Consider the following 20,973-nt stretch of genomic DNA (forward strand, 5'->3'; position numbering starts at 1 on the left):
TTTGAAACGATTCTGTCAGAGGTAAGCCCATCATAATGGGTGATTTTTAAACCTCGTACTTGATAAGGGCTTCAGGAGGAAACGCAACTTCAACCCAGGGCCTCTCAGGAACTGTTTGCAACGGTTATCGCTGGCTGTTCTGGAGACCATGCATTGTTCTAAAATTTCATATTGTTAGCATGCGGGAACAAGCTGAAACTGGTAATCGAAGCAGCAAAAAACCATTTGCTATAAGAAGATTAAATGTTAATTATAAGCAGTCACATTCCAAAGCAGCATATGCATAAAAAAGCAAACATGCTATTACTCGTCATTCCTCCTCAGTGATCATTTTTACACTCACACCAAATACAAAATAGAAATCTCAAAAGACAAACAAGCACCACCACAAAAAAAACCAACCAGCAAGAATGACCAATGAGAGGCTCAAAGACAAGACAGAAACAGTTAAAAAATGATTGAGCCCCACATATTGACAAACCTTTGTGAATTACAATGTCTAGACCAAGGTGCCACCGACTGGGAGGGTGGCGCTCTCTCTCTCTTCTGGAATAGTCCATTTTCATCGACAGCCCCCACCCCCAAGATGTCTTCACCTATACACTTCTGGGCCCACCCTCTTAACAGGTAAGGCCCATCTGACCTCCCTTCTGGTGGAGTGATTCATCAGGCTTGACAGATGTGGGTCCCAGCCAGGAAGAGCCCTTCTCCGGGCCATTAAATGAGTCGTGAACAAGCGCTTGAACTAAACACGTTTGAGGATTTGCCTGCGTGGTAGTAGCTGTTCCAGAAGATGTGGAAACTGTGTGTAAAATTACACTCTCAAGTTGTAAAATAAAATTTTATCAAAATTAAGTTATGGCTCTCCTGACTTAGAAGACACCACCCCTTACCCCCTTCAACTCTCTCTGGCTTCCTAATCCTCCTGTTTTGTTTTAGCGAATCACGGATATTCAGAACTGCTGGTGTTTTATTTCCATTTCCCCATAACTGTTTCCTTTGCTAGAGCTGATGTAGGTTAGAAGGTTAATTTCAGATATCAGAGTGCCACTTAAAACTCCCAAGGTTAGGTTTCAAAGAGCAACTTTGAAAGTTTCAGTATTTATTTAAACCAAAGCTAAATTTCTTAATCTACTCCCTGGACACATAAAGTGCCCTCTCACCTTTGGTGTTTGCTGATTTTCTTTTTCACACAGCCACCCAATGCTCTCTTCCCAAATCCCAAGCCTCGGAAAAGGGAATTTTCCCCAGGATTTCAATGCAAATGTAGATGCAAAGTAGATCTAGGAGGACATCTAGTGGATCTGTATGGAAGAGCAGCTAGCCAATGGACTGAGCTAGCTGGCCTTTCTCTGCAAGGGAAAGGAAGGGGACCCTGTGTGCCTCCAAGAATTGACATCTTTGCAGTGTCATTTCAGTCCAGTGGTTCTGGACATTCACAGCGGATGTTGGGGGCAGTGGGGACAAAGCAGGGAATTCTAGGAGTTGGTTCAAGAGTGGCGACTTGCAAACACATGGGCTCTGCTGCCACGGCCGGTAGACAGGGACCACTTCAGCAGCAGCTGGCTGGGTCTCCTTGAAGCCCTGCTGCAGCTTCCTGAGACAGGAAACAGACAAGAGCGTGTCTCTGGTAGGCGTGACTACTGTACCTACTTGTCATTCCGGCTTAGGGCTTTTGGAACTTTATGCCTAATTAATTGGTCCCATAGGCCAACTTACTGAGGTAAAGCAGAAATATAAGCCTCTGGGGACTCCGTTTTCTCTTTGGCCCACACCACAAGGTTCTTGTTCTTGGACCGGCGCCACCGATTCCAAGAGGTTATGTGGTTGCCAAGAATGAGACACTGGGTCTCACCTTCCTCCGAAGAACTTTGTCTCGGCCCTTTTACAATTTGACAAAAAGCTTTTGTGCGCTTTCCTTCACCAAAATGGAGTGTCTATTCCTCCAATATTTCCATTATGACTTCCTAGGGCTATTTGTAGAGATAAAAATGAGAGTGTTGCCCTAATGGACATCATCAAGGCTATCTGTGTACTCCTAAGTGTTTAAAAATGGGGGATTTCTCAGACCACTTTTCCTGTGTTTTCGAGGGTCGTGATCACGAGAAAAGAAACCTGTAGAGAAGTGGCTGGTGGAGATGTGGCTCGGTTACTGCTCCTTCCTTGCGTCAAACGGACAATGAGCTGTCATGCTCGGGATCTCTGCTGGTTAGCCCTTCTGAGCCAAGCCTGGAACGAAGAGGGAGTTGGACTCCATCCTGTGCTCAGCACCATCTGCCTCCCGCATCAGCAACCAAATTGCCAACCAATTTCCAACGGCAGAATCTTAATTTCCAGGGTGGGCTGGAAGGGGCAGGGAAAGCAGCGCTGGACTGAGAGGCTCAGGTGGAGTTTTCCAACTGCTGGAGAAAGTTTTCTAGGTTCGAATGGAGCAAATTCAAAGGAAGACTAGCGTGGAGGAAGAAAATACCTGCTTTCAGTTCACAGGTACTTCTTAGATCACAATGACATGTTTAAAATCAATCCCAGTGGAGGAAGGATGAATTCCAAGCCTGAACCCTGAAGCTGCTCTTCACAGGCTCAGCAGCAGCTAAAACTAGAACTAGAAGCATCCACGGAATGAAAATGTCCACTGAGGCAGAGGGGTGACGCATTCCTTTGATGTGAGGCTGGGAATCAGCGAGCGTTCTTTCCAGTCCTGTAAATGAGGAACAATGTCTTCACTTAGTAAAATTCCTCCTATTAGCTTCTGCAGGGAGAAGAAAGATCTTCCAGGTGGTTTTCCAAGAACAGAAAGAGGGGGAAGAGAAAGCTAGTTAATGTCAGTGGCACAAAGTACACAGAACTCGTCGATCCCGCCCTCCACAGCACGCCGTGGCTGTGCAAGGCAGAGGCATTTGGCACCAGAGTTGTTTGGTGATTGACATCCCCTTTTCTGTCTGATTCCGAAGGATCACGAGGTAAAGGAGGCGCCTCTGCAGGTATGAGAGTGGCACATCCCTTGAGCCATCCTTCCAGGTGTTCTGCAGATAAAGGGAGCCACAGAGTCCATTTTGGCGGCCTTGTGTGACAGACTGAAGACGTCATTGATTTCTTTTGTCTGTACACTAAGCATTCTAGAGCCTCAAACTCGGAAGACTAGCCAGAACCAGATGACCCCCTCGCACAGTGCAAAGGCAATCAGAGTTCTGAGTGCTGAGACATCTCCAGATGCCAGGATGGCTGGACTGAACCGATCTGTAGGCTGGGTGTCGTGTTCAGTGGAGTCTCACGGACGTGCGTACAGACCCGACGATGCTCACCGCTGGTGCCACTGAGGGCAGCACTCCTCGGAGTCACCCACAGAAACACTGGCCCTGAAATGGCCACATCTTGTCGGGTGAGAGGGGCCCTACTCTGTGAGTACATCAAGGGCTCAGAGACTTACATTCACTTGTTCCGACTTCTACCTAGCTCACTAATGAAATGGAACATTGTCCTAGAGCCAACTTTTCCACCTGAAGCCAGTAAACGGATCTTCCAAAAAGCCTAACACCCATAGCAGATCTGGGTATGTCCTAGTGGGTACTGATTGGAAGGGGAACTTTATTTTAAAAGCAAGGGAACTTCATAGACTGTAGGAAATAATTACCACTGTGGAAATACTTGGGTCCAGTGAGGGGGCTTAAGATACTGACAATCCCAAAGTCTGCTATCCAATTAATTCTCTAGCAAGCACTTTCTCACATAGAGAGGTATGCATATTGTATTAAATACATCGCTCTCTCTATAAAATATCTCTATGCTCATATATAAAAATGTTCATTTTTACATATAAAGTACTGGTACGTATCTCATATATATCACAACACAGGAATATATATGAAGCATATGTGTTTCCTTCAGGATACGAATTCAAGCTCAGTAGCAGAGACCAGGTCTGATTTATCAAAGGCAAGCATGACAATGACCCCCAGTTGACGAGGCATCTACAGCTAGAGTGGTAATCACCTCAGCCTACTCAGCGTCCCCTAAAGGTCCCAAGACAAGGCCTTCAAGAGAAACACTGTGGTCCAGGTCTTATTTTCAAATGGAAAAATAAGACAGCGCCAGAAGCTGGCAAGAGGCTGGGGGATGGGAAGATGAACGGAGGTGTGGGGAGGGGGTCCCTGCTCTGGGGGGGTCTCTAGCTCCAGGCTCCTCTGCAGACCATGTTGGATGAGGGAGTTGGGGCATGATGTCACTGCTACATGCAACATAAATACCAAAAGAAAAAAAGAAACTGAAACTGTACAGAAAATAAAAGAAGTATCTCTTCTAGAGAAAGACAGGGGGAACTGGACTCCGGGCTACTGGGAACCCGTTTTACTCACAATATATCACTACCAGTGTGCAGTTAAAATAGAGTAGGGGCCGTATTCCAAGGCAGCAAAGAGAAAAAAAAATAAATCAAAAATATGTCAATGATTAGAAGTTCAAGAAAATTCCTTCAAACACATCAATTCAGACATGACTTGTCCCCTGGGAGTCCACCCTTTGGCAAACTTTTACAGGCTGGGGGAAAAAATGTAAATCATTAGACCAGGTTTGTTATACAGAAGAAGACAATGGGTAAATAGTAGATTCTGAGAACTTGCTCCTTGGCCAGACAGCTGAATTTGACTCTCTTCCTTGATGGAATGCTATGAAGAAATGGAAAGAAATGCAAAAGTTAAACTATACTACCACAGAATTTCCAGAAATGGAATGTCCACACTCGGTATTTCTCCAGATAGTATGGCATGAAATGTTCAAGGCGAATGGGGAGGTGGGGGTGGGGTTGGAAGGGGGAAGAGCTAGGTTGGGAGGGGAGGGTTAGGAAGCTGTAGATAAAGACCAATGACTGTCACCAGCTCTGACCTCATGGAGGTGGCAAGTTCTAGGGTGAATTATTAACACCTGGCCTAATAGGTTTGGACCAATGACTGTGTGGGTCAGCTGCCCTTTCCAAGCTAGGGCACGGGGCAGTGTGCAATCAAAGGCACAGGAACTTCCCCCCATCCCCTGCCAATGCATCGTTCACAGTTCTAGCTCCTTCTAATGAAAGTTTCTTTGCAACAAAAAGCTATCTTCCCCAGTTTCCTGACTTGACTGGTATGCATGGGAGGTTCATGTTTAATCATTCACTTTATTCTGACAACCCTTTACACATACACATCTGCATCCTGCCCTCTGGAACACAGGCTGCTATGGCCTTTTAATTAGGAAGAACAATATTTGGACAATTTTGATTGTTATCAAACATTAACCTCACAGCCAGAGGCCTCTATGAGATGAGGAGCCCAAGAGGGAAGGGGGTACAGAGAGCCAGGGGCAAGACCCCCATCATGCCGGCTCAGCTTTGGGAGGCAGTCCTTCCATGACAATCCATGCCGTGCATGGGGAGAGAGCACACACGTCACCAGCTGAACCAGCTCTAAGGGGAATGAGAGAATAAGATTATTTCAAACAGTTGTGTGCCTCTCCTTCCAGGATGAAGTTAAAGTCAACTGCTGTTTGCTTGCCTGGAACCAGGGTGCAAAAATATTCTAGAGGCCAAATCCTCATTTCTAGGGACCGAAAAGCGTTCTGCTGAGTTCCATTGCAGTGCCTAGTGGGGGACATCCAGTATCAGAGTTATTTTCTCCCCATCATTCCACCTTCTACCCTTGCCTTCCTAGAGTCTGTTCTCTGCCCAGTCACCATGGAGGTCATCTAATACAGGAATTGATGATGTTGTGTCCTTGCTCAAATCTCCCAGTGGCTACATCAATTATAGGACTAAAACCCAAGGTTTCTCATCATAGCCTCTGCCTTCCTCTCTGACCTCATCTCATTCCACTCCTTCCCCATTCCCACCAGCCCCCCTGGCCTTTCTTCCTTCCCTCTTTCCTTCCTTCCTTCCAACACTTCAAACTTTTTCCTGCTTCTTGACCTTTGCCCTTGCTACCAACCTAGACAAGGTCTCAGCTTCAATGTCACCTTCTAAGGGAGGCCTTCTAGACCTTTCTGGCTAAAGCAGCATCCTGAAAATTTCCCCATACCCTCAGTTTCCTCTCTCTTCATGGCATTGGACTCTATCTGCATTTAATGGTTTGTATGATCATTGTTTGTCTCCATTCACTAAAGTGAAGACTTCAGAAGAACACTGATGTTATCTGGTTCACCCCTCCATCCCTGGCACCAAGAATGCACCTGGCACAAAGAAAGCACTCAGAAATATGTGGGTTGGCTAGTCAATAAGGGAATTTCAGTGGTACTCCATGGGACCAGGTTCTGTGGCACATATCTGGTCATGGATAATTGGCCCCGACACTATCCTGCATTTCCCAACCCCCTCCACTACGAGAGTTTCCTTACAAAGGAGTTGACCCTGCTGTATTTGTTACTCTCATTGACTTTCACCTTGGGATACTGTGTTCCTCTGACGGAAATGATCTGGGGGATGCCTGGTTATCTGAGCTGTGTTTCTGTGTGCATGGCCAACCAAGCAGCGCTGGGATGGACGTCCTGGTGAGGAATACCTTTGGCATCAATGAGTTTAGGGGATTGGAAGTAGAGTGGACTTGTTCTGGGCCTTACACACCCTTCGATGCTCGCCTTAGGTTGTCAGAATCAGAAAATTCTTAGACCTCAAGAACTTAGCGTCTCTTTGACTGAGACCTCGATAAATACTCATCTTAGTAAGGTGTCAGAGCTGGGGGAATGGGGCCGTGTGTGTTGAGTCAGTGGAGAAAGCAAAACAATGGGCCTAAGCTGCCCCAAACTTGGGAACCAGCCTCGGAGGATTTCTACAGAAACTCTTCTGGACCAAGAGCACTCCCATGGGTATTTGCCTAAGAGAGCGAGTATCTTTGTGCTGCACCAGAGCAATATTTATATCTTACTGGTTTTTCATTACTGTGACCCCTTTAGGAATGCAGTGAAAAACGCTCTGACTTTGGTTGGCATATCCCAGGAACAGTGCTCTTCTATCTGGTTTCTGCTTGTGAAGTACTTTATGGGGCGATCTTTCATAACTGTGTTTCTACTTGTCAGACCCAAGGTCATTGCCTTGCCCTTCTCTCTTGCAAAAACCTTCAGAACACTGAGTGCACAGCATGGAAGGGCCTTTGGGTGAAGCTGAACCCCTGTGTGTTGAGTCTGTGTGACTCTTAGCAATCTCATCCTCCCACTAAACTTGGAGACTTAGTTTCCTCTTTTTGTAAAATGGAATTAATGGCATCCCCTGACAATTACCCAGAGTTAGGGTGAGGATCAAAGAAAATAATGATCATAAATAAGGCGCTCTGAAAACACTAAATCACCATAGGAAGGAAGGCATCATTATTATTCTTTTCTTTAGGGTCATGAACAATTTCTATTAGGCAATACAACATAATGACCTCAAGAGGCATGGCCTTCTCGAGGCATGTCCACTTTAAGTCCTGGTTTCTCGGGAGCTATGATCCAACATTCCTGGTTTACCATATCTTTCTCAAGAGGTCCCATTGACAAGCTGCTTTGGAAGAGATTTGAGATGGGATATGCCAGAAACTACTGAGCCCAATCTAGTCTACCCCAACGAGCAATGGTGTTTGAGGTTGGTTACTGGAGCAATGGCAAATAGAGCTGAGTGTTGATGCTCGAGTTCTCTTCATGGGCCAGTCTGAGGATACTACAATGGAAAATTCTGGATCTTGGTATCAAACCTTACAGCAGTCCCAAATGGAAAAACAGTCAGCTCCCATTTGGGAGACAGTGTCCTTGGACTCAGTTTCCCTTTAAGCCCTAGAGCAGCCATCTTCACACTTGATGGTCCCACGTCCACTGAAAATCACTATGTAAAAATACTTCCTCCTCCATGGTCTTAGCTGCCCTCCTTTTCATACACCGCAATGACCACATTCAAGTGGACACAACCACCTGGGCCTCCCTCCAGGGTTCAGAGGTGGGGATTAGGCACCAGGTTCACTCAAAGGTGTTGATGGTGGTGATTTTCCATCCTCTGCTCTAATAAAGCAAGGACAAGCATATTTTCATGTCTTTTTAAACTGCTGGGTGAAACATAAACATATTCAAGAAACCTCTTGATGTTTAGTGTTTCTTTAATATGAAAAGGAGAAGGGAAAGAAATTTGGGGAAAGGGAAAGAGGGAGAGGGGGAAAGAAACACTACTTACGCCGTTTGCAGCCGCATTTTTTTATTCTTTTGGGATCTGTGATGTCATCGTGACAGGCCTTGCAGTAAAAAAATGCCCTGGAGAAAGAGAACGGAAAAACTGACACATTTCATAATCCGCTCAAATGAAACGAGCACCACATTTCCTCCACCGTGGTGCCAAATTAATGAAACACGCCGGCACTAATTTCCTTTCATCTTTTGAAAGGTTTAGACATTTACAGACGGAAATGTTTGTTGCAAGACCTTTTATTTCAAACACAGGATTCTGCAATTTGAGTTAGTGCTTCTTTTAATAAACTTTCCTTTGAAAAGGGACTGGGGAAACGGCTGCTGATGGGACACCCTGGGTCTGCTCGTCTTTCATTGTTGAGCACAGCATCCAGCGCTGCTCATGAGAACATGCGGGCGACCAGCCCCAAGCCCTTGGTGGGGAAGTTGAATTCATCTCCGAAACCCTTGCTGTCTGGTCAGGTATTGATGGAAGGGGCCATAAGGAGAGTTCTGCCATCAAATAAAAACTTAAGACTTATCACTCAGAAAACACATTTCTTTTCAAAATGAGAGAGGTTAAGGACACAGGTGGAAACGCAAAGACAAAAGCTGTGAGTCAAAGGTGTCCTCTGTCAAATTTCTTCTGGCATTTCATGGCCCACATTTGCTCCCATACTGGAAGAACCAACTCCCACACTCTCCAGCCCCGAGAACATGTAATAAATGGAGGTTTTCTTCTCATGGTAAAGCACAGCTCAGCTGAGCATCACAATGGGGTGGGCAGAGGGCACTCTAGGGTTGAGTACCCAACGAAAGCAACCAATAAGAAAATCCCCTTGACTGACTTAAGTGTCAAGGTGTGATTGCCAATCACATTGGCTGTGTCAAAGATACTCTGGATGAGACAAAACCAGATCATTCAAGCACAGAATGCAAAGGACCTAGAAGAACAGCACTGAAGGCCTAGATCCTTTCAGGACAGGGGATTACTGGGATAAAATTTCACTGGAACAACCTCACAAGCTCTGGATATGGGGACCGAAAAAGTCCTTGGCTTCACCATTCCCAATGTGAAACTGAAAGCCAAGGATAAACACGGTCTTCCCTTGACCAAGACTATAAAAAAGAAACACAATTTTTGACCATTCTATTCCTAGTTTCCTTTTTATGTTTTCACAGAACTTGCACATGATTGGCACCAGGTGCAAACCAATGTTAAGACTGTGGGATCTGGAAGAGACCCTGGAGGTCCCCAGGACTCCATGTTCCCATCTGTAAATTGAGGAGGTTGTCATAACCTGCCCAAAGTCATCCTGTGCTGTGTCCGGCTGGCCCCAGGACTTCTAAATCCAAGCCCAAAGCTCTTCGTGTATTAGCAGCTCATTCACTGTTTCTTTAAATGCCAGTGTTCATCCATGTTGAGAAAGAAAGAAAGGAAGAAAGAAAGAAAGGGAGAGAAGGAGGGAGGGAAGAAAGGAAGGAAAAAGGTAGCTGATTGTCTGCCCTAAGTGGCCATGTGGCTAAGAAAGGGGAAGGACAGGAATGGAGGAAGCCATTTTGTTTCTGCCATTTTCTCCCCACCTGATGTTCCTCCATATAATAATAATGACAACAGTAACAGGAAACATTTATAGAACGCCGACTGTAGGCCAGGTGCTATTCTAAGCACTTTATAAGTATTAATGAATTTGATCTTTAAACAACACTTTGAAGGAGTAATGATTATTATCTCTGTCTTACAGACAAGGAAACTGAAGCACAGAGAGATTACATGACTTGCCCAAGGTCATGGAGCCAGGATTCAAGTCCAGACAGCCTAGTCCCAGAGTTCAAGGTCTCAAAGACATATCTAATAGATGATGAAACAGTGATAATTCTGATTAGACTGTTGAGAAGATCACATAGATTATTACTTCATGAATTAAAGCTAGATTCTGAAAATAAAGGTAAAGTTAAAGAGTGAGATGGGGCCAGGGAGTGGGGGTGGGGAGGGTCTCGGGTCCACAATCCTGGAGACACATCCCCTACCTGGAGAGAGACACATCTCCCTACCTGGAGAGAGCACGGTACCTAACCTCCAGTTGAGTTTTGCCAGGTGGTACTTCTTTGCAAGCACCATGCTCTTCCCCACCCACTTCTGTCTCTCTCATACTCAGCTGGCAAAGCCCTCACCTTATGCACACCTGAACCTGAGCAGCCAAGCAGTCAGGAAAGGAAACACAGCTGTGCTGACTGATCTTACTTAAAATCCATGGCCGTGGACTCCAGAGGACTTTTCAACACACCTCAGGCCTCCTGCATATCCCCTCCTTCCACCTCAACCCCCTCTGATCTCCTCCCCACTTCCTCTCCTGCTTACTCCATCCCTTCCCCAAGTGGCCCTCAGCTGATGACCTTGACACAGACATCATCAAGAAGACCAAATCCATACCCCGGAAAGCCAGTGTTTAGGGTCTCCTTGTCCTCTGGTGTCCTGTTCTGTTCGGCCAATGGGAAGAGCCAGCAGGAGACTGGAGGATGGGAAGGGAGAGTTCCTCCCTGCTGAATCATGAGCTGGTGGTAGCCCCATCTCCACACTAGAGAGGGCTCAGCTCCTGCCAAGAAGCTTTTCCTACACTACAACTTCTCTCTCCAGGCTCTGATAGCTCTCTTTCCCCTTGACTCGTAGATTCAGGGCTGAGAATGGCTCCCCTCTGGTGCTAGCTCTGGGGTGCTTTGCTATTCTTTGTTTGTTCTCCTTAACTCTCTGCTCACAACTTTATATGGTCCCTTCATAAAACTCCTCTCTTTTTTTATTTAGGTATGTCAGCAGCTTCTGGCTGGGACCCTTCCTGCTACAGCACCCAAGCTGATGCCTCCAGCCTTCATCTTTCCCCACAAACTCCAGAATCTTAGATCTAACTGCCTTTATGACATCTCTATGTTTATGTTCACTTACATATCACCTACTTAACATAGCCAGATAGAATTCTTAATTTCCTATACCCCAAACTTGCTCCTTTTCTAGCTTTCCCCATCTTGGTAAGGTGAGGCACTAACATCTACCCAATTGCAGAAGCTCCAAATCTAGGCTCCATTCTCGATTCCTCTTTTTCCCCCTTACTTCTTATATGCAGTCCACCAGGGGCCGTACAGACTCTCTAGTAAAATATATTATGACTCGGTCTCCCTTCTCTTCACCTGCACTCACTCGTCTAGCCCACGTTATTCCCCTTCAGTTACACAATGTAGTCTCCTTGTCTCTGGGCCCCCTCCCCTGTTGCACTACATCCCATTCTTTAGAATAAAAGGGAAAGACCTTTCAATAATGTAAATCAGGCTACATCACGCCCAGCTTAAAACCATCAATGACTCCATTTTTATAACAACCCAACCCCTGTATCAAGTCCAATGGGAGCCAGACCTGCCTTTCTCTCTTACCTCGTCTCCCCACACTACTCCCTCAGACACACTTTTCATCCCTTGGTTTCCTGCACACAACACTATCCCCACCTTGTCCCCTCTTCCCTTCTGATCTTTCTGTGATGGACTCTTTCCCATCACCCCCATTTCTGCTCAAATGTGGTTCCTTTTAGAGCAGCCTTCACTTATACACAATCTAAATCAGTGACCCAGCTACATTAATTCTTTGATTAATGTACCATAAATAAACAAAAATGCAATTCTCTCCTTCCTAGAACATGAGCTTCTGGGAGCAAGGACTTTGTTTCACCACTGCTCCCCTGGCACCTGGTACAGAGTGTTCTAGAAAATGAGTGACGTGCAGGCATTTGATGGATGAATGAGTGTGAGAATACTGCCCAGTAATGCTAGATCTGCAAGTTTTTCAGGAACAGGGATTTTTAAATAAAAGATGAGGAGGTCTTCCTCTTGGCAACTCATTTATTTGTTAAAATCATGAATCAAACGAATTCTGTCTACAAGCCAAACTCAGTCAATGGGGCACCATTTTGTGATTCCTACATCATAGGCTATGGGCCAAGTTCATTTAAAAAGGAAAATATTTAGGACAAGGAATAGGGGACAAGTGACTGAATGTTCACCCCAAAGTGAATTTTCTAAGACTGAAATGGATGGTTTCACTCCTCTTTTCCTATAAACAGTGCATCTGAAAGTTTCTGTGAGCTAAAATCCATTAACTTCTTGGGTTGCTTTTTTGTAGGAGAGGGTACAAACTCAATCCTGGATCATCATAATCAACTTTTCCATTTTTACAAAACTTGTTTAGTTTCATTCAAATCTCCAAGGCCCTTTCTGTGGTTTTCTGCAATCTTCATCTATTTGAAATCCCCTAACTGACAGCATTTGCTCTGACACATCACACACTACGGAAAATTACAGGCTGGTGTTGTAGCTGATTGTGTCAGCGTGTATTTGTGAATACCATAAAGCACTGAAATGAGACATATTGCACTCCCTAATACGGGAGGTAATTTGTTTTTTGGACTGCCTGGTATTTGTGACATTCATTAGCGAGAGATGCAACAGGAAATAGAATTACACAAATGGGAGTTTTGTGTTATATTTGCTATCTGGAAGGTACACGTGATCTACAGCACTGCTGTGCTCCCCAGCACACCCCCCACCCCCACCCCAAACAGGCTGTTGAGATGCTGCCTGTGTGTCTCGCAGTCTAGATGTGAGCACAACTTTCTATTCCAGGGGCCCTGGTCGGAGTTGGTGGGGGGGGGGTCCTTAGTCCCATTCATCCCCACTTTCTTCTCAGGTGAACCCAGTTCTCTAGGTACTCCTGAAGAACAGTCAAGATCCATGAACTGGATAAGAAGGTTTTCCTGTTTCCACCTGAATAATGGCAATTCTTTCCCAATTTGCAGAAGTAAGTTTAAGCCATTAGCTTAGCTTAAATAATTTTTTTGTTGTTGTTGTTGTTTTGTTTTGTTTCTCTGGTTTTTTGTTTGTTTGTTTCTCCAATACCTTTTTTTTCCCTCCCTAAAAGCTTTTATAACTAGTATGGTTAGTTTGCAGCAGGAGGGGGTGATGAGGAAAAAAGTAGTAATCCTCAGCTGTCGAATATCCTGGTTCTGTGGCCAGCGTGTCAGACTCACCTCTTGGCACATCATTAAGAAGGTAAGCTTTGGCACTGGACTTTCTGGTTTTAGATCCTGGCTTTACTTCTCATGAGCGGTGGGGCTTGGGGCAAGTTAGCTTACCAATCTGCACCTCAGTCTCCTCATGAGGAAAACGAAAATGGTAATGCTACCTATCTCACAAGGTTGTTGAGAGGATGACGCGAGTTCATGGTAGCTGGTACTTAGAGCAGGGCGGGCACACATTAAACTCTGCATATGAATCTGCTAGTATTCTTAAATTGGGTAGAAAGTGTGGGTTTGGGGAAAAGGAAAGACCATTTCCAACCTGGGCTCTGCCACTTGCTTATGTGGACATAATCATTTATTTGGATCAATTATTTGGACAAATCATTTATCTCAACCTTACAGATGAGGAAACCAAAACCCCAGGGGTTGTAGAAGACTCCTCTTATGAGGCTCTTCTGAGGACTAGCAACAAGAAACGTAGAAGAGTTAGCACAGGCCTGGCTTTGAGTGGGAACTCATTACATGAAAACAATAGGCTTCCATAAAAAATTATAGACCTTTCACAATTAATCATTGATTTGAAATATTTTTCATAACGTAATTGTTAAAGTGAGTGGCCGACTATTGGAGCCACATTTTCTGCTAATAAGTTTTTCAGAGTTCATAGGATAGACTCAAATATAATAATATTCCATGGGGTTCTCCAAAGAGCCCTGTGACTGTTAGGCTGCTTAAACAGGTTTAAGGACACTAATAAATGTGTCATGAAACACTGAGGTCAAAGATATCCTGAGCTTAAGAATTGAACCTGACAACTTCAACTCCTTGCCTAGAAGGCCACAAATAGGAACATAGCTAATTGAATATTTCATCTGAAATTAACCCAAACCTTTGGAGACTGCATTTGGCACTTAGATTAGAAAGCTGATAATACATGAGTAAACGTGCCTAGACAAGGGACTAGACAAGGGACCAGTTGTCCTGTGTTCTATTGTTGTGGGTCATCAAGAATCAGGATGACTCTGAGCTCTTCTTTCAGTTCTCTGGGACTTAATTTCCTCCCTTAGAAAATGAAGCAGCAGTTAACTAGGTCCTCCTCGTTCTAAAATTTTATTTATTACTCTAATTCAAAGATGTGGAATCAACTACGTGAAGAGGAATTCATGGAAACATCTGAAAGCATAATCTCTTTTTCCTAAGACTGGGCACCACTGATACCCATGGACACCTTAAGAAGTTTTGGGTTTAGGGCCCTATACCTATTGAAAGCATGCCCATCACGGTGGATCAAGAGGTCTATGGCTGGGCCAGAAAGGAAGGCAGATAAATATGAACTCTTACCGTTTAACTTCTTTGGCATCACTTGCGATGAAAAATCCTAAAGTGCCTTCTTGGATCTTAAGATGGTTTCCAGGGTTAATTAATATACTGCTCAGTGAACAAAAACAAACAAAGAAGACACATTTGTGAGGTCATGTTCTGAACAAAACCTTGAAGACTACACTGTACTATTAATTGTATAGGGGGCCCACTAGTCTAGTGCTTTTCCCAAAGATGTTGTCTAGAGCTTGATGTCCACAGTCCCAGACATTTAAGTGGATAATGCCATCATAAAGCTCTACTGGTCAGTTCCCAGGCTGGCATACTCCCAGTTGCAGAAATCAAAGCACATCTAGGCTTCAGGGCTGGGGTGTATAATGGGGTTGCCATCGTGGGCTTCTGATCTGATACGCAGCCCTTTAGAAATTTCTATTGATGGTCAACATTGCATGTTATTGGTCTAATAAAACTATTGGTATAACAATTTTCCATTAGATGACAGAGCATTAATGGGACCCCTATATGCATCCAGCAACATACACGTACACATGTATTACTGCAGGGAATGGTACACGACACCCGTAACCAATGCAGAAGCAAACATCACATCTGCACAATGTTGATAAAGACATGTACGTGCGCTCCGAGGGCAAACAGTGAAGAAAGAAAAATGCCAGCAGTTGGAAATGATTCCAGTCTGCTTTTACCAAAATGCATGGGAGTGTTTGAATAAAGTGTGTGTCTGGTATATCCTGATTGGGGTAAACTGTAATTAAAAAACAAATGCAAATCATCCCTTGAAAAAAACTTCCCTTTGCTGGGAAGTGCAGACCTAAATATAGACAGTCCTATTTCAAAGTATTATAAATAGATTAGCTGACCAAGTTGTGCTTGGACAGAAAAAAAAAAAAAAAGAGAGAGATACATGTCTCCTCATCTAATAAATGGGTGAAACAAACAAGTTTAATTTTCTGCAGATCAAGAACAGAAGGCAGGAATGTATTATAAAGAGACTGAGAGGCTTTGGGCTTAATGGACAGGGAATTTAGGTACTCTGAATGCAGCAATAGATACAGCAGATGTATCTCTGATCTGAAAAGCCGGCTTTGAGGTCATAGATGTTCAGAATCAGGCTAAAGGGAGTCCACAACTGTCTAAGACAATCAAAATGGAGGACAGTAATTAACATGTAATTTTTCACTGCTGGCAAAACCGTTCCAGGAAAGTGCTGCGGTCAACAGAGTGATGCATCTGTAGTAATACAGGAAGGACCCAGGTGAACTTTTGTTCTGCCGGGAGGACTCAGAGTGGATCATTATGGCAAAATAATTGTTTGTGGTCGCAAGAACATCCACTATTACCCATAACGAGACCTGACAGAAGGAAACCAATCCTGTGTCATCACTGTTATTAACACTAAATAATAGCCAGGGACCATGATGATTGGTCTGTTCTGCCGTAGAACCACAGGCTACAATGAAATTCTTCACAAATCAGGAAGCAGCAGACCACACTAATAGCAACAGCTTGCAATGGGCAGCGGCACTGGACAGACGCCTCCTAATTACCCCCCTGCCAATTCTTTACATCAGTTTAACAGCCCTCTGACTTCTCACGATCATGAGGGGGAAAGGGTCAGAGCTTATATAGCTTAGATGGACTCCTTTTTCAAAGCCAATTAAATGTGATGTCATAGAGGAGCAGAATTCCGGATTTTGCACACTTTCTTACCCTCTTTGCTGTAAGGCAGTATGTGGACGGTCTCGCTCTGCAATCAGAAATCGCACCCAAATTCCAGCATCCCCACTTAGTAGCTGTTTGGCTTTGGGAAAATCACTAAATCTCCCTCAAACTCAATATCCTCACCTACAACGAGGATGAAAATCATAGCCTTTCTTCAGAGGATTGAACAAGATACTGCACAGAAGGCTCAATGCATATTGCCTATTGTTACTATTTATTATTACTGCAAAAAAAAAAGGCAAAGCAAATTTCGTTTTCAATGGAATTATCAGATTTTCTTTAGCGGGCCCCATAGAATCGAACACAGGGCTCCTTATCAAAATATCCTGTCCATAATGAGATGAATTTACAGGGTGAAGAGCTGTACATTCCAGAATAGTACACAAGGGTGTACATGAAAAATTCTGGGTACATATGGTGTCTAAAGAAGCTAATTCCTTAAAGCTGGAAAAAGCCCCATTTTGGTATTTATTTATACCAGAGCGTAAAACAAGCTTCTGAGTGAAAAAAAAAAAAAAAAATCCTATCTTGACTTCAACGGTGCAGTTCAAAAGGGGAAATCTGACACTCATCAATGTCTTGGTGATATATATGTGCAAAACAAGCCTTGCACAGGAACCTTTTCCACACTACGTGTTTCGTTAATTGCACTCCAGTGATCAAGCCCACCGTATCATGGGAGGAAGCCAGTGAGAGCAAGCTTCCTATCAGTGAGAAGTTTCTTTTCATTTCCTCTGTTCTTTATCAACAGTGAACAAGAATCGGCTTCCAGTGAGAATGTGGGATTGTCATTCCAGGGACAGCAGGTTGAGATCATTTATTACAGCCTGAAAGCCTGCTGTAGTCAAGAGAATGTGGTCGCGGGGAGAGATCCGGGGCACTGATGGGAGGCAGGTTTGTGTTCAAATGTGTTGCCCTGCCAGGGCTGGTTAAGCGAGCAGGTGCCTGTGCAGGCCTAGGAGTTCAGACTCTCGCCTGGGGCATGTGGGTGCCACTCAGCCTCACTCTTCTCCTTTGTGAAATGGAGTGAATAATCTCAATTACAGTGTCACTAAGAGAATTAAAGTACATTCTGTGTGCTCAGTGCCCGCCACGTAGTATATCCTTAATGCATGGTCACTAATAAAAGTAAGCATCATTATTAAAACAACTAAATGAGAAGCAAACAATCTCCTGCATGGTCTCAGCTCTCGATTTTGCCCTTGCTGCCAATAAATTACCAGGAGGCCCCCTATTGGCATTTGAAAGGTCTTTTGACTGACTACAGTATCTAAAACATTATATCCCTCGACGACATCTGGAGATGGGCTAATTTGGACTGGCTTTTGCCTGCAGAGCAGAGTGTCTCTGTTCCTCAAACCTCATGCACCTCCAAGGACATCATTGCCCATGTGATTCCAGGGTGCCTTCTCATTCTCTTCTGGAGAGGGCTTAACAAGGAGCAAGAGGCTTTAAATCATCTCTTCACATCATGTGTGAGGCTGTAGTCTCACATTAGCAGCTATCCAGATCAGGCTAAGGCAGTCTTCTGGGTAGGAATTAAAAGAATGAGCCCAGACCTTGTGAATAATGCAGGAAAGAAATCCAGATTCGTAAGAATTTCACTGTGCTGGATTCCACTGATGTATTTAAGGGTTTGGCTAGAGAAACATGTGCCCCTGATTCCAGGTCCCACTGCAGAAAATACTTCCTATTGAAAGGGTACAAGGTTTCAAAGCCTCTTTGAGGAAATGTGTTATTCTCTCTAACACTGTAGACATTAATTCTTCTATCTACATTCCAAATCTAGAAAATTTAGATAAAATGTTAATCTTCCTCTTTTTGAAAATATAAAAAAGATAAGAATCCTAGACAGAAGTAATTTTTTTTCCCACCAAAGTGCCTACGACCCTCGGAATAGGTTACTGACTTCCTACTGGGAATATGTAAATCTTTCCAAAGGTCTTTGATCTCTTAAAAGAATATCCAACGTTAAGTTTGTTTTGTTCTTATGACTGTAAGAAGTCTCCCTCCCTGCGCATTACGTTAAATCAGTCCTTGGCTCCACTTTTGTCTCATTCACTAGCTTATCAGAGATAAACTTCAAAATGCGTCATGTAAAGAATCAAGAAAATCTTTAAGAAAAAGTCTATATATCAATGAGCAGAATTCCAATAGGGACCTCTTCTTGGCAGAGATGGACTCTCCCTCATTTCAAGGAACACATAAATTATCCTCTTTCTTCTATGACCTTGCTAATTTCAACAGAAAACATTCAGTGGCAGCTGGAGGCAAAGGGCTTCTCTAGCTCCTTCCCCCAGGAGTCTTGCCCTCTCTTTCTCTTTGGCTCTCAGACTACTTTTGTATCGAGATTCATCCTTTGGCTCCTTGCCCACTATAAGGACACAAATACATACTTTCTGTGGGGAACCCATAGTTGAAAAAGAAGGTGAAAAGCAAGATCGTATTTTATTTATTTTTGTAAGTAAGTTTCTCACAGCTGCCAGCTTGGAACCCAGTATGCAACAGGCACTCTTCAACTACGTGAGGAATGAATAAAAAACGTAAATCATTGGTCTCTGCTCCGAAAGTATTCCTTTCCCTCTCTGGTAAGGAGAAAGGTAGTCACAACTGTTCTTTCAAAGCCTGAGTGGCAATTCTTCTCAGTCAGGCCTACTAAAGGAGGGACCACACCTTTCCAGGGGGTTGGCCACTGAGCTAACAATCTCCCAGATGCACTAAGTACAAAAATCTAAACATACAGATGCATAAACAGCCACTTGGGGGAGAGGAACAATTGATTTCAACGTTGAAAGCACCCCTTGGAGTTGAAATAGAAAACACCAGAACATAGGACTGGCTAGCAGGGCTCAAGTCAACAAAAAAAAACGTCCCTGTCGGGTTCCTGAGGGAGCAGAGCTCCAGACCTCAAGCTACAGTGAATTTTATTGTGTATGTCTTGCTGAACTTTAGTCAGGTTGGAGACTTGGGGCTTGACGGGGCAAAATGATTTATTCCTCTTCTCCACCACTTATGCATAACAGCTAGGAAACATCTACTTATTCCTTCTTCAATCATCATAAACTTTGTTTGCTGTTTTCGGAGGCAACCAATGATGAATAGTTCAACTGAACCCTATTTTTTTAAAGAAATCGCTTATCCATTATGGGTAACTATGACAGGTGTGTATTTCTCCCTGGCCACCCCTCCGCCCCCTGCCTCAATTTTTGGTAGGTGTAATGTACCATTCCCCGAACAATTACGGAACCATCAGTCACATGAGAATATCACCGTACTTGATAACATGATAATTATATCTGTGTCTAGCAAGCTGATGGGACTTCATTAACTAGAGCAAGGGAATAAGAACCATCTAAGACTTCAGTTCATGCTGTGCCCAGATGAACGACGTCACTGGGGAGTGGCCTCCTTGACCACCCATGGTCACGTATGATTGCTATTGGGTGGGACTTGGAGCCAATTGTTCTCTCAGGAACACAACTGCCCTGCCGTTTATGGGCTGTGTGAGGGCACAGCCTACAGAAACCCCGAGGCTCAAATCGTATTGCCTTTCCAGAACTTTCCATTTTTTTCTGGGCTTTCAAATATATGCTGCTGGAGTCCCACACAACTAGACACACACACTTTTACTTAGAGACTATATGTAGGAGACACAGTGTGTATTCCATGCTTTGATGTATTTGAGCCCAGTTTGTTCACACAGAGACACGGTAATAAAGATTGCTCCCAGCTGGTCAGACTCAAACGTCTGCTACCACGGCCCGCCAATGGTATGGGCAAGGAACTGGTCAGCCTGAACCCACCACAATTGAGTTTAGAAGTGGCATTTAAAAATATATTTGGCACATAGGAGCCATAGTGGATGGGGAAGAGACAGTTCATTTGGGAGGGAAAATGGCAGCTATTTGGTTCTGGGAGCAAGCCATGTCACTTTGCGGTACACTTTACGACAAGTCATGCTATGTCACAACATGCCTCCACCACAAGATAAAAGGACTCAAAGGCCAAAAGCCAACAGCAGAGGTGCAACCACTGTGGACCTTTGAAGATGCAAAGTGTTGCAGTAACTTCTCGCAGTTGGATCATAGCAATAATACCAAACTGACAGGAAGCCACCTCTATCGTCACGCATCTACTCCAAAAATCACAGAAGAAATTGGACTTTGGAAAGAGTTCCAGACAAACATCCCCACCACACATACACACACACACCCCACAACAATTACAAACACGAACACATGACAGTGATTCCAACCACGGAGAGAAACAACTCTTGAGAAGATGAACACAAAGGCATCTCGATAGTATGTTTTCAACAATACTGTTTTAGAGAACACATTATTGAAAAACTACGCTGGAAATATCAACCAAAAAAGTTAAAAGAAAATGCTATCGATGAGGATTTGGTCATGCTTCGTGCAGCAGAAAACAGCAGCAAAACAGGGTGATGTCACATGGTGAAAGCGGAGATACGTCACATTAAGAAATGTGCCCAAACACACTAGGGAAAAAAATAAAGCCATGAGTTCATCCCAATAAACTATACTCATTCACTGAATCAAATGTGACAATCTGGCAGTCCGGTAGCAGTGTTCTAAGTCTGTACCGAGGACTGCCCAAGGAGGAAAATATGCAAAATGTTATCATCAAAATAAGCGTAAGGACAAAACAAAAGTTGAGTGTTAGCTGAGCTTGGTCTCTG

At 44.1% G+C, this 20,973-nt stretch overlaps 1 protein-coding gene across 29 annotated transcripts in view; it reads right to left on the bottom strand.

The window, feature by feature from the left end:
* The window catches only part of KCNMA1 (potassium calcium-activated channel subfamily M alpha 1), a 730,062-nt gene that overhangs the window by 127,119 nt on the left and 581,970 nt on the right, over positions 1-20,973 (bottom strand). For 19 of the 29 annotated variants that reach the window (XM_046026770.1, XM_046026772.1, XM_046026777.1 and 16 more), the window contains 2 exons: positions 14,550-14,636; positions 8,159-8,235 (listed from right to left, as the gene is read on the bottom strand). In XM_046026770.1, the coding sequence (XP_045882726.1) occupies positions 8,159-8,235; positions 14,550-14,636 (164 nt within the window). Of the gene's footprint in view, positions 1-2,415; positions 2,699-4,352; positions 4,362-4,540; positions 4,662-8,158; positions 8,236-14,549; positions 14,637-20,973 lie in introns of those variants that run through there. The other 10 variants (XM_046026771.1, XM_046026774.1, XM_046026773.1 and 7 more) reach the window with 3 other exon arrangements.

The sequence above is a fragment of the Meles meles genome, chromosome 13 (assembly GCF_922984935.1).
Source record: "Meles meles chromosome 13, mMelMel3.1 paternal haplotype, whole genome shotgun sequence".
In the NCBI taxonomy this organism is placed as follows: Eukaryota; Metazoa; Chordata; class Mammalia; order Carnivora; family Mustelidae; genus Meles; species Meles meles.